This window comes from Callithrix jacchus, chromosome 4 (genome assembly GCF_049354715.1).
Source record: "Callithrix jacchus isolate 240 chromosome 4, calJac240_pri, whole genome shotgun sequence".
NCBI lineage: Eukaryota > Metazoa > Chordata > Mammalia > Primates > Cebidae > Callithrix > Callithrix jacchus.
In genome coordinates, this window is record NC_133505.1 from 107,606,667 (window position 1) to 107,618,873 (window position 12,207).

At 32.3% G+C, this 12,207-nt stretch overlaps 1 protein-coding gene across 8 annotated transcripts in view; it reads left to right on the forward strand.

Annotated features, from left to right (window-relative positions):
• Positions 1–12,207, forward strand: part of GRIK2 (glutamate ionotropic receptor kainate type subunit 2) — a 724,338-nt gene that overhangs the window by 85,189 nt on the left and 626,942 nt on the right. The window contains exon 1 of one of the 8 annotated variants that reach the window (XM_035296393.3): positions 11,182–11,289. The exons of the other annotated variants lie outside the window; for them this stretch is intronic. Coding sequence (XP_035152284.1) covers positions 11,280–11,289 — 10 coding nt within the window. The 5' untranslated portion in view covers positions 11,182–11,279. Of the gene's footprint in view, positions 1–11,181; positions 11,290–12,207 lie in introns of those variants that run through there. 8 annotated transcript variants of the gene reach the window in all.

The following is a 12,207-nucleotide window of genomic DNA, read 5'->3' on the forward strand; positions in this document are numbered from 1 at the left end:
GGCTTTTGGGCTACTCTGGACTACTCACTTTAGCTCTGCCTCAGGCAGTACTCTGGACTACTCACTTTAGCTCTGCCTCAGGCGGCTCCACAATTTCTAGTTTCTGGGATCTCCTTAATGGTGGATAGCTTTTGGTGGAGTTCTAGCCGACTTGAAGTGGCTCTCTTTACTTGCCCTGAGAGACACTCTTATATTCTTGCCATGGCAATTGATGGGAATACACGCTGTTGTATTGTGGCCTCTTTTGCTTCACTGTGCCATCTCTTTCCAATTTATTTGCTCAGTTATACAGTGGGAGAATCGGGAACTTTGTTGCCAAAGCAGATCTCCAAATGAGGAAAAAAATGCCTGTCTCCCCTTTCAAGATAATCCTTCAATGCGGTAATTTTGCTTTCTTTTCTAAGAAGGCTTCTCACTAAGCTGATTCTGAAAACTCTCTCTCTTCCTTCCTGGCCCTCTCCTTTTATATCTTGGGGGTGGGGGAAGAGTAGGGTGATGGTTCAAGCCCTGAAGGAGGATCATTATCCTCAGACTTTGTGAATCTTTGTCCTCAGTCTGCTAGCTGTCACCAATTTCTGAGAATCAGGAAATGCCCTGTTCACCATCCTCTGACACATTGATATTGGACTGTACAAGGAAAATGTGGAAAAAAAATCCATCAAATTTTTAGCTAACTTTTTACAATGAAATAACAAATATTCTGCATCTAATTTATATATTTGAAAACACTTAGTGGGCTGCATGATCTGTAGTACAACCATGATGTTATAAATACCAGTATGCATTTGAGGACAAGTATTAAGCTGAATATAATAACTCAAATGTAAGTAGTATTACCTTTTGATATTCTTTTTATCTCATCATACATAATAATAACTATGGTCTTATCAGTTCCACATTTTCACTTGTTTCTCTTAATGTATAACTAACATTTTTTATTTGCATATATATTAGAAAGAGTCCTGGACTTGATATCAGAAAATCCACATTCAAGTCTAGGCTCTTTTCAGGAACTACACTGCTCGGTGACTTTGGACAATTCCCTTACCTGCTCTGAATTTTATTTAGTAGCCCTATCTATAACACTTTGGTAGATTACATGATTTCTCATATTATACCTAATACTAATCCTAAATTTTAATAAAATGCTATTGAGTCAATAATTTAATGTGTTTGATCAGTGTTTGTCAAGTGCCACCTAATTTCACCATATCTCCAGTAGTCCATTATTTCACTATGATTGGTGTCTATAACTTTTATGCTGCTCTGTTAAAGCAGACTTTTACATGTTTTGAGTTAATTGTTTTGATTACTGACATCTAATTATTTAGAGAAACAGTGATATATCTTATAGCTAAACACCAGAGTCATGAAAATGACTTTAAACACTTTTATAAATAGTAGTTAATATGAAACTGAGATGCTTTGATTTCTGTGCAGTATCTTCAAAATTAAGATTGGCATTAATGTTTCACTTTCATAGTCATTATTTGAGAAGTCTTTAAAATGTGATATATTTATTTAGTTTCTTGATCTATTAACTTGAGGACTTAAAAAAACCATTAAACTTTTAAGTGTGTATATGTTAACAAATCATAAACATGTCTACAAGTTGGTAATAATTTGAGAGAATTATTTCCCTTTAGTATGCTTCTTTCATTAATACCACAAGTTCAGTTTACTATGCATTTACATGAACAGAAAAGAGCTCAATATTTTAAGCATTCAAGATGAGCTGTATGTCCCATAAAAGTCATGGTATCCACAAATTTTTTTTTCTTCATTAAGAATATGTTTTCTTTTTTTTGTCATACCACTTTTGAAATACTGTATTTCTCACAAGAACTTGGTTGTTGCATTTGTATTGCTAATGATTTTTATGGTTATTTAACCTGAATTATTCAGTTATAGTATTCATTTGCCATAGAGAAATAATTTATCTAAAAATGTGTCATTACAGGTTATCTTTTCTTTGTCTCAGATGGTATGCTTGTGGTTGAACGTATCTGGATTTCTTGTAAAGTTTCTCTTTTGGGATAGCTTTCTTTTTGGAAATTCTAATGCCAAAAATACTGCATTTTCAAAAATGTCCTTTTCTTTGTGCCTTATTTTTTGTTTGAATTTGTTTTCCCTGTATAGATATAATACTGTTTGGAAGAAGTGCTACAGATTAGCTTTTGTTCTGGTATTTTTCAAAATATCCATAGTTATTTATTTTGACTTAAATATTTAATATGGAGTCCTAAGAGACACATCATAGATCCCATACTGAATATATGCATTTAAAATAAATATATTCAAAACATATTTACAGAAATGCAAATGTACTGTGTGATGATTGCCTTTTTTCTTTAAAACCAGGAAAGCTTCCCATGGCTTGAAAGGTATTATATGTAGCCTAAATAAATACTATTCAAAATTCATGAAGTTTATGAAGACCAAAATTTATTTTTAAGTGTGTGAATAAACAATTTCTATTTCAGGTTCTTTTTGAGTAGCCACAATACATAATTACAATTAGCTGATTGGCAGCTATTCCTTCTAGTGATTTAAAATCATTATGCAGTTTGTTGCACTGTCCGCTTTCAAAGTTCTTTGATTGCTAATTTTAAAGACTGATATTCATTTCAGAATAAGAAATGTTATATATTTAGAATTTGGAAAGCAACAAATTGTATTCATTTTCAATTTTTTGATTTAATAGAAACTTCAGAATAGATGTGAGAAGGAAGAGGTTTGATAACTAAAGTTGAGACTGTTTCTGTATGTTCGTGTCTTATGTTTACTTAATTCAATCGAAGGAAATTCTCTCATTTCTGTGTGATTTATTATGTTGTAAGAAATAATATATACATTATTATATCTCTAATAGAGGCTCAGGCAGAAATACAATGAATGCCATGTCTTCCTTTCCTTCCTTTCCTTTCCTTCCCTTCCTTTCCTTTCTTCCCTCCTTCCCTCCCTCCCTTCCTTCCTTTCTTCCTTCCTTATTTCCTTCCTTTTTTGGTTTTTGTTTTAAAAAGCTTCTTTTTAATATCGAATCTGGTACACTACTTTTAAAAAGTAGATTAATTAATAATTTGAGATTATATTTACTCATTGCTTCTTTTAAGAATTATAGTAATTTTTAGATTTTTAGTATAAATGGTCCCTGAGATTTTCTTGTATATGTTTCCCTATTCACTCCATGGATTTTGTAAACAATTAGAATGTCATTCTTTATTATTGAACAACATAAATAATAGTCATGTAAAAAATTCTGTTGTACTTAATTTACCATGCTAGTCTAATATGCTTTGTTTGGTTTGACAGTGTTTATTAGGAAACACATATTTTCTTCCAGCAACTAAAAATAAATTTTAAATTGAACTAAATATTTCAATGACTAATTCTGATGTATTATTTTACCCACATTTAGATAGCTTGTGCTTTTTGTTCCACGACCAAGTAATAACTGAATCAGTTGGTTCTGCTGCCAGATATGGGTCTGTTTTTGCCTATATTTTCAACATACTGGATGCCCTTAGGTTTGTAACACATTTTATTTATCTGCTCTGTCATAAAGTAAAACACATTCATAGCTTTGAGGAATAGATGTGGTGATTGATCACTAAATGGAAGGCACAAAAAATGAACAGCAGATGTTGCTATTTTGTATTTTGTGCTGTTTTACACATTGCAAATTAAATTCATGTAAAATTATGTAGCAATATTGGATAGTGCATACTCCCACTGTTATATGATTTTTAAAAATCTACTGCCTAGTTCTTTCTAACTCATCAGCCACTGGCTAATTACCTAGTCCTTTTCATGGCCCCTTTTTCCTACATTGACCTACCAATGAATCCTTTATTAATGCTTTCAGAGAAGGTGGTTGTAAAAGGGATTTGGAGTGAAGAGACAGAAAAGCAGAAGAAAAACTCTTCTCTGCTAGGTCAAATGCCTTCCCCTACTCCAAAGAATTTTGATAATTTAGTGCCAAATCAGATGTTACTATTATTCTATCATTTAAAATCCTTTGACTGAGTAAAGTATAATAAAATATTATTGGGATACATATCTTTAAATTTCTTTAAAATTAGAAAGAAATGCCCTATTCATTTGTAATTGAATATTTAAAACAGCCAGAGCATTATTTCTTAAACTGCACAGAGTATTTAATGGTACACTTGTTTGAGGAGGATCAAGGTGGCCAAAATATGGGGAAAAGCTTTAACACATATTTCTTACTTAATATTGTATCGTTCATTTTAATTATAATAAATATTCTGAATATTTATCTGACCAATCAAAATATTTGATTTATTATGAAATGTTCAAGCTTGAATATTATACTTTGCATTTTTGCTTTAGATATTTCTAGTAATATACACTAAAGGCACTATTCTTCTAAAGTCTTATTTCTGTGATAATCATATTCCAAGGCCCTTATCCTTTATTTCGTATTCATAGTTAGCTGTGTCACTGTTATATCTAAGTCAGTGAAATCAGATTCCACAGGAGAAAAATGGGAGAATGGCAGGATTTTTTTTTTACTTTGTTCACTGCCCAAATTACATTGTGCAAATTAGATATTAGATATCGTTTTAAGTAATGTAATAATTTGATTATATACCATAGATCTTGTGTAAAAGAAGCTCAGACAATACCTATAGTGTTAATCACAATATCTAGAATTTTACACGTAAACTATAACATGTAAATCTTAACAGCAGTGAGTTTTTACTCATGCAACTGACAGATTTTTCTTCTTCCATCCAACCAAACATTTGAGTGCTTCATTACATGGATCATTTGTGCTTCTAAGCTAACCAGAAGGTGTAACTCTTGTGTTGATCAATTATAGGGGACTTCCCTTGAGGCCTTAGAAAAAGAGTTCTTGAAAGAAATTCTTATCTGCTTTTTCTTACTCTCACTGATGACTGATAACACATCTAAAGGCTAATATGTGTTAGAAACTGACACAGGTCTAGAGAAGGTGTATTGTACCCTAGAGGTCTGATGCTTTCCTTTGCTGACTAGAATTCCATCATCCTCTTGTGTCTAGTAAATTTAAAAAAGTCAACTTGGTGAGCAAGCACATCACTGAATTAATTTATTTTTGATATTGCAAATACTGTATTTGTCAGAGTCCATCAAAATGATGGATAAAAATATATATTAACATTGTACATGAAATGTATTGTAGAGGATGTAGTTAAAAGAAATTAGACTAATAAAATGTTGTTTAGTAGACTGTAATTTTCAGTCAGCTTAAAAGTTGGATTAAATTTAAGGAATGTATCAATTATAAAAAGCTATTTTTTTCCATTTTCTTGTCTTTCTCCTTATTGCAAACTGGTTTCTGTTTTTTGTGTGTTCATTTTGTTTCTGTATCTTAGACTTTGTGTTGTACTTTTGAAGAGCTCAGTGTAAACTTCAACTGTTCTCTCTTTTCATAGGCAAAAGAAATGAAAATGAATTATTCAATACTCTCATGTTTATATATGGTACTATTGGGTAGCATATGAAATGTCTTAATGACATAAAGTTTATACAGTCTCAGAATTTAAATCTAAAAAAGGCAGTATTTATGTGGCTGAGTGGAATGTAAGAAGATATATCACTGATACCTGCTAAAATATACTAAAATGTTATAGCTTTACATCTTAAGAGTAGAAGAGTAGTTGAATGTTGGAGGAGCATTGTAAAGGATAAATGCTTTTAGATGCTAGGTAAATATATACAAAAGGGTCAAGGTAATACCACATTTGATATGCTTAATCTGGGAAAATTTTATGCAAGGGCAAAATGGATATAGGTATGTCAAAAACCGATACATTTCAATTTTTTGTGAGGCATTGACAAATTTTAATTCAGAATGTTGTGCCATCTTTTTATTTCATTTATCAAATGCACAGATAACCTCAGGAATACCATATGATTAATTTAGTACATAACTGTAAATAGATTTGGCTATTGTGTGTTCCCTAGTACAAACAGATTGAACTATTTGGAGAACAGTTGGTATCTATGTGGCTATATTGTCTTTGCATATTTTCCCTATGAAATGTTTCACTACTAGGGAATTATTTCTTTCTCCACCAATCTTCTATTATTTTTATTCATTTTGGGAGAATAACATGTGAAAAAATACAAATACTCTCAAGATAAGAAGCCAGCTCTTTAAAGAGAGTTCATTGATAGGAACCTTTCAAATGGACAGCTAGCTGAGAACAAGTTGGTAGACAGTGTAATGGAATAATTAAAGGGAAATGCTTTGGAGTTTATGAGCATCACAACTGTATGATCTTAGGATTTTCCCATTTATAAAATGTGAATGATTATATACCTACCTTATAGGATTGTGGGGAGATAACTCATGTAAAAAGCTTCATACATAGAAAGATTTCACTGAATTTTACTTATGTGATAATTATATTTTTATAGGGTAAAGAAGGAAAAAAATGTTTAAGTTTTCATGTTCATTTTGGTTGTTTATTAAAAATCATATATTCTGCCTCATCTGGTTAACCCACTGAGATGAGCAGATGTTAAGCATGTACTATTCCATCCACCCTATGTTCAACCAAGTAATGTCAAGCTAAGCACTTGAAATGAATTCATTTATTGCAATCGTCCAGGAAGAGAAAGCAGTGGGATCTTGGGTTAGCGTCCAAGGCACAGTAGTATGACCAACTTAAAAGAATCTATAGTATTAAAATATTCATGTTTTAAGTAATGGTTAACCATATGAGAGTAGCAAACTATGGTTAAACAGTAATTGCAGAGGTTTTAAATGTTACTTTGTGCATTTTTAAACTTTCTATGGACAAAAGGACACTAAGATTCTACCTAGTTTATGTTTTTATGTATTTAAGAAAATATATAAAATAAATTAAAACTAGAGGGTCTGTGAAGTCGTTTGTTCTTTCGGGGGTTACATACAGTCCTTACATTTTAAAACACACCTCAAGATATGGTACATACATTTACAGAGGCAGTTTTGGGTAGTATGCACAGAACAATGTTTAAATATCAGTCATTCCTGGGCTCAGAGTTAAGGAAAGGGGGTCAGTATGTTGGTTTTAGGAAGAAGAGAAACAAGGCATCATCAGATGGTAAGGAACATTGACAGCAATGTTTCATTTTTCAGAATTTACCCATAATGGCTCTCCTTGAGGGCTTAGCCCACCAAACAATTTGTCAAATTATGCTTCTTATACACTATGATCTCCCTCCTCTGTAGCTGTTCTTTGATTGGGTGGCTATGATGAAACATGGGACTCAGGGCAGAATTCAAGCAAGTTGGCTACTTTTCAGTCCACTCTGTTGGCAAGATGTGGGTCTTAACCATATGGTGAGGCAGGGTACTTACCCTCATTCTGGAGTTTTATTCATATCTGCCTGCTGCAGGAAATTAGCACTGTTCACACTTGTTTAGCCTTAATAAAAATCTTTTTAGCTGAAGCACTGGGATAAGGTCACCATCTGCCACATAGAAATGCCAGTATCAAATGAGCAACAGAAGGGAGGTATGTTTCATTCTTAGGGACTTTTAGAAAGAACTTCAAATAGATTAAGCACTAATTGCCCTCTTACTAGTTTAGACTGTAATTTACATTTTATATTGTGAATTGTATTATGATAGCAGTGAAATCTGTCAGTGTGTCCTGCTTGCCATTCTTAGAAATAGCACTAGAGGTAGCTTTTAAAAATATGAATGCCTTTAAGTGCAAACATATATTGTCTGTGCCAGACATTGCATGAAATTCGAGATGGCTCAGTGAGCATCATTATGTTTTTATGAAAAGGCTGAGGTAGATTGTGGACTATCAGTTACCTTTATCAAAAAGTAAATTTTTGAATAAGCGTTTATAATGTTAATGGAATTTATGAGTAATAAATTTATTATCATTTTGTTGTTAGATCTTTGGGTCCTGTGTATTATAGTGAAGGTTTACTTTCCTTTGTTTCCTATGTTCTATAAACAAATCACAATTAATGATTACTAAATGAAAAATTTTAAAGAATTTAAAATGGTTATAAACATAAACACGTGAAAAGTTTTTAAAAGTTACATTATTTACAAAGGAACAAGCTTTATCTTTTACTGTTGATTTTTATAACATCTGTGTTTAAGAGTAGTGTTAAAAATTGAGGCCTGAGACTAATTTTAACGAATTTAATGTCCGTTTTGCCTCATTTCACCATCTTTACATTATTTGGTCATAGTTAGCCTTTGGTATGTTATTTGTAGCAGCATACCCTTGTTTTTCAGACATATGTTGACATTTTTATTGAAATCGATTTTCATACTGATCGTAGCCACAAAACCAGCAGACCTTTGTCATTGAGAAAATGAGACACAACTGCCATGTGGAAAATAAACCCAAAGAATGTGTAGTCGTGAACTAGAAAGTTGATGGCTTGTCCTCATTTTATTTTGGTTTTAAAAACTTGGTTTTTCAAAATTATACAAATTAGAGAGGAACTGTCTAGACATGTGCAAGCTCTCATTTCTATTGCTACAGTCACTAATCTCATTTCTTTGACCAAATTTTTCTCTGTAACCTTTACTTCTTAGCAGTCTGTACCATTTAGTCTAATGTTATTAGCATTGATCATGAGAATACCTTATTTTAACAGGGCTGTAAGTGGTATTTGTTAGATGATTATATCATTTAAATATTCCCTTCTCAGTGAGGGATAATTTTTTTAACTTGTATTTTAAGATTAATATGACTGACTGTGGCATATTGAAAAACCAGCCTAGTCATTTATTACCATGGCTATTTACTATATATGTTTGTAAATAGTCCTACATGCCAATTCAGTGAAAAAAACTTTAATTTGAGGTCTATAAAACAGTAATTTGATTTAATATTAGTAATTTAATATTAGTATTTTTGAGTCTTCTAAAAGCTCTTATTGATTAAATTATTTGTAATTGCAGCATGGTTTTTCATGGGCTAAGTTCAACTCTTTCCTTACTTACTAGAACAATAAGTAGGTTATTGATATGAATGTACAACTTATCTATTTAATGAATTAGGTTTTTTTATTGGTGATTTGTATATATGATTGGTTAAAGGCTGGTGTTTCAATGTCTTTTTAACCTTTACCTGTAAAAACTGAAAAATACTTCACTCTTGTGAATTAAATGTAAATATTTGTTATTTTCAATATTTCTTGATCCTTTGAATTATTTTATTATGACAATACTTTTAATTTCCTGTTCTAAAGTTTTTTATTTGAAAAGACTCCCATTTTGATAGGCAAAAATCATATTATATTTAATAAGGAGAAGAGTGGGACTTATCAACTCCCATGAATCTATAAAGCAACTCATATATCAGCAGAAAATTCAAATAACCTTGGCTTAGTCTACCCTATCCAATTCCTTCCTTAAGTTTACTGCAAATTTACATAGGAACATGGTAGGTGGGGAAAGGTTATATGCTTAAGGTCATTCTATTAAAGCATTTCTGCTTATCTGGAGAGGTTTCTGTTATGGATAACTTCAGCTCAGAAAGGAAATCAAGTGTCTTCATCAATACTCACAAAACAACCATTTACACCAATTATTCTCAAGAGCAGTTAACTTTCCTGATAATGGGAGGAAAGGGGAGGGTTATATCACATCAATTCAAATGACTGAAATTGGAAGTTAGTCAATCCTGCTATTAAAATATCTGTCAGGATTTCAGTTGGCCTAAACTTCATAGCATTCCATTGGCTTCTCTTCCTTCTTGCTATCTTAGTATCCTATCTTTCCCTTTTGTCAAGAGAAAAAAAAAATCTCATTTTTCTACTACAAAGGAAATTTTGTTTTTCTGCTTCCTACAAAGCCTCACTGTTGCTTTTTTGCTTTGGCTTTCACCTCTGCCAAAATATTGCTTTCTATAGGTTTGTAAAGCAATTTCCCAGACAACAAAAATTTCCTCCCTAATGGAAATTATTGTGCCAGCTGTTAAGTATTAAGACAGAACTTTTAAGTTGGTTACTAAGATTTTTCTTTGTGGATTGCCAACTCAAGATTGCACTAGATGCAAAAAAGAAAAAAACAAAAAAACCCCGAAAATCCTGGAGTCCTGGAATATATGCAAGTGCCCTGTTCAGTGGTTTTGCCTTTTCATCAATCTTTTCTCTGTTGGTCCTGGAAATATTAACCTATTAATAAAAGGCATATCTATGTTATAATGACAAATATTGGTAAAGAAACATGTGATCAATTTTTGAGAAATTGAAGCAGTAAAAAACGTGAGAATGAAGTAGCCATGTAATGTAAGCCGAGTGGGGAGTCATGAATAGTTGACAAACAGGAATGATATTGGCAAATGTGAAATTAAAATGTAGTGTGGACAAGCCTATCTCTAAATCTAAGGATACTTTTGATGTAAAAACAACTATTCTCCTGATCGATTTTACTTTTAACGTTCATGTAATTAAAAAATATCCTTGGTGACACACTGACATTGATTTCCTTTAATGTAACTGAGGCAATGTACTGTTCTGATATTTTTCAGAAACTCTTTTTAGTTGTGATTAGAAGCTAATAGTATTATTTTTGAAACCTTTTTGTTTTAAATGGAATATATAGGCTGTTTTTGGTATATGGCATCAATGCAGAAGGCTATTCTACTTCAGCCAGTGCACTCTAAGCAAATCCAGTAAGAACCCTCATATTTTGCTATACTTAGAGTATCCATGAAAATAAGGAAATAATACTCTAGCTATTGATAATACTGTATTTAGAAGACATTACTTCTAAGACATCATTAATAAAACTATGCTTTATTATAATTTTTTAAATTTCCTATTCATTTAGAGTTTGTATTTATTTGTACCAATTGAAATGGTAATTTCTGATTTTTTTGAGTGTTAAATACCTAATATTGTCTGACAAATACAAATTTATTTATTGGATTACAATAACCAAGATACCTAAGAAGTATTTTGAGTACATTTTGCCGTGTAGAAGTGCTCGGTGTTTTATTTAATCAGTGAATGATATGGTTTGGCTGTGTCCTCACCCAAACTCTCATCTCAAATGGAATCCTCATTTTCTCCACCTGTCAAAGGGGAAGCCAGATGGTGGTCATATAATCATAGAGGCAGTTTCCCCTGTGCTGTTCTCCTGATAGTGAGTGAGTTCTCGTGAGATTTGAGATCTCATTTTATTTGTGTTTGGTAGTTCCTCCTGCATTCATTCTCCTTCCTGCTGCCCTGTGAAGAAGAGGCCCTGCTTTCCCTTCACCTTGCACCATGATTATGAGTTTCCTGAGGTGTCTTCAGCTATGTGGAACTGTGAGTCAATTAAACCCCTTTCCTTTATAAATTAGCCAGTCTCTTTATAGCAGTGTGAAAACTGATACAGTGAAGAAATATGTCAATGATTATTAAACAACTAGTCAAGTCAAAGTCTATTAATTTTATTCCTGTTAACTTAAATTTTCTCACTTAGATTCATTCAGGCAACAAATATTTATTAAGCATCTACTATTTTAAGGCGTATGCTTAGCACTGGAAATATAAAATGAATAATGTTCCATCTTCCTAATGGATTTACCTGCTTTATCAACAGGCAAAACAGGGATTATCAGTGATATATTCCTGATAACAGTATGCTGCCTTGAGTGAAATGGGTTCCAAGAGATGGGGATCACAACATGCTGGGCAGTTCAGCCTTTCCAGAGAAGGTTCTATTAGCTTGGTGTTAAATAATATGTTCTTGTGAGTGAGACAAAAAGGGAATATTTTTTATGCAGAGAAAACACTGTGAGCAGAGGATTGGAGACAGGACACAGCCCTGTGTTATCAGAGCACATCAAGCGGGAAAATTACTCTGGAAGCAATGGAAATGTCAAATGTGTGTGTAGAGTAGTAGAGTTTAAGTAGATTTGAGGCACAAAGAAAAAGACATGTTAGGAGACTATATAATATAGATAAGAAATAAGAGGACTGAATTGAGGTGGTGGAAATGGGAAAGAGGAAGAAGCAATGAATGAGATTGTTGACTCAGTATGACTTAGGATCTAGTGGAAGTGAGAAGTGGTGGGAAAGCAGAACTCTAAAATGATCTTTCATTTTCCACAACGTTTATACAGCTACTTTTCACTGAGTGTGGGAGGGTGTTGCTTCTTGTTATCTTAACAAATTGTATGGTTTGAAACTAAGATTTATTTTGTATTTGGCAATATTAATGAACAATTATTTGCATTCAAT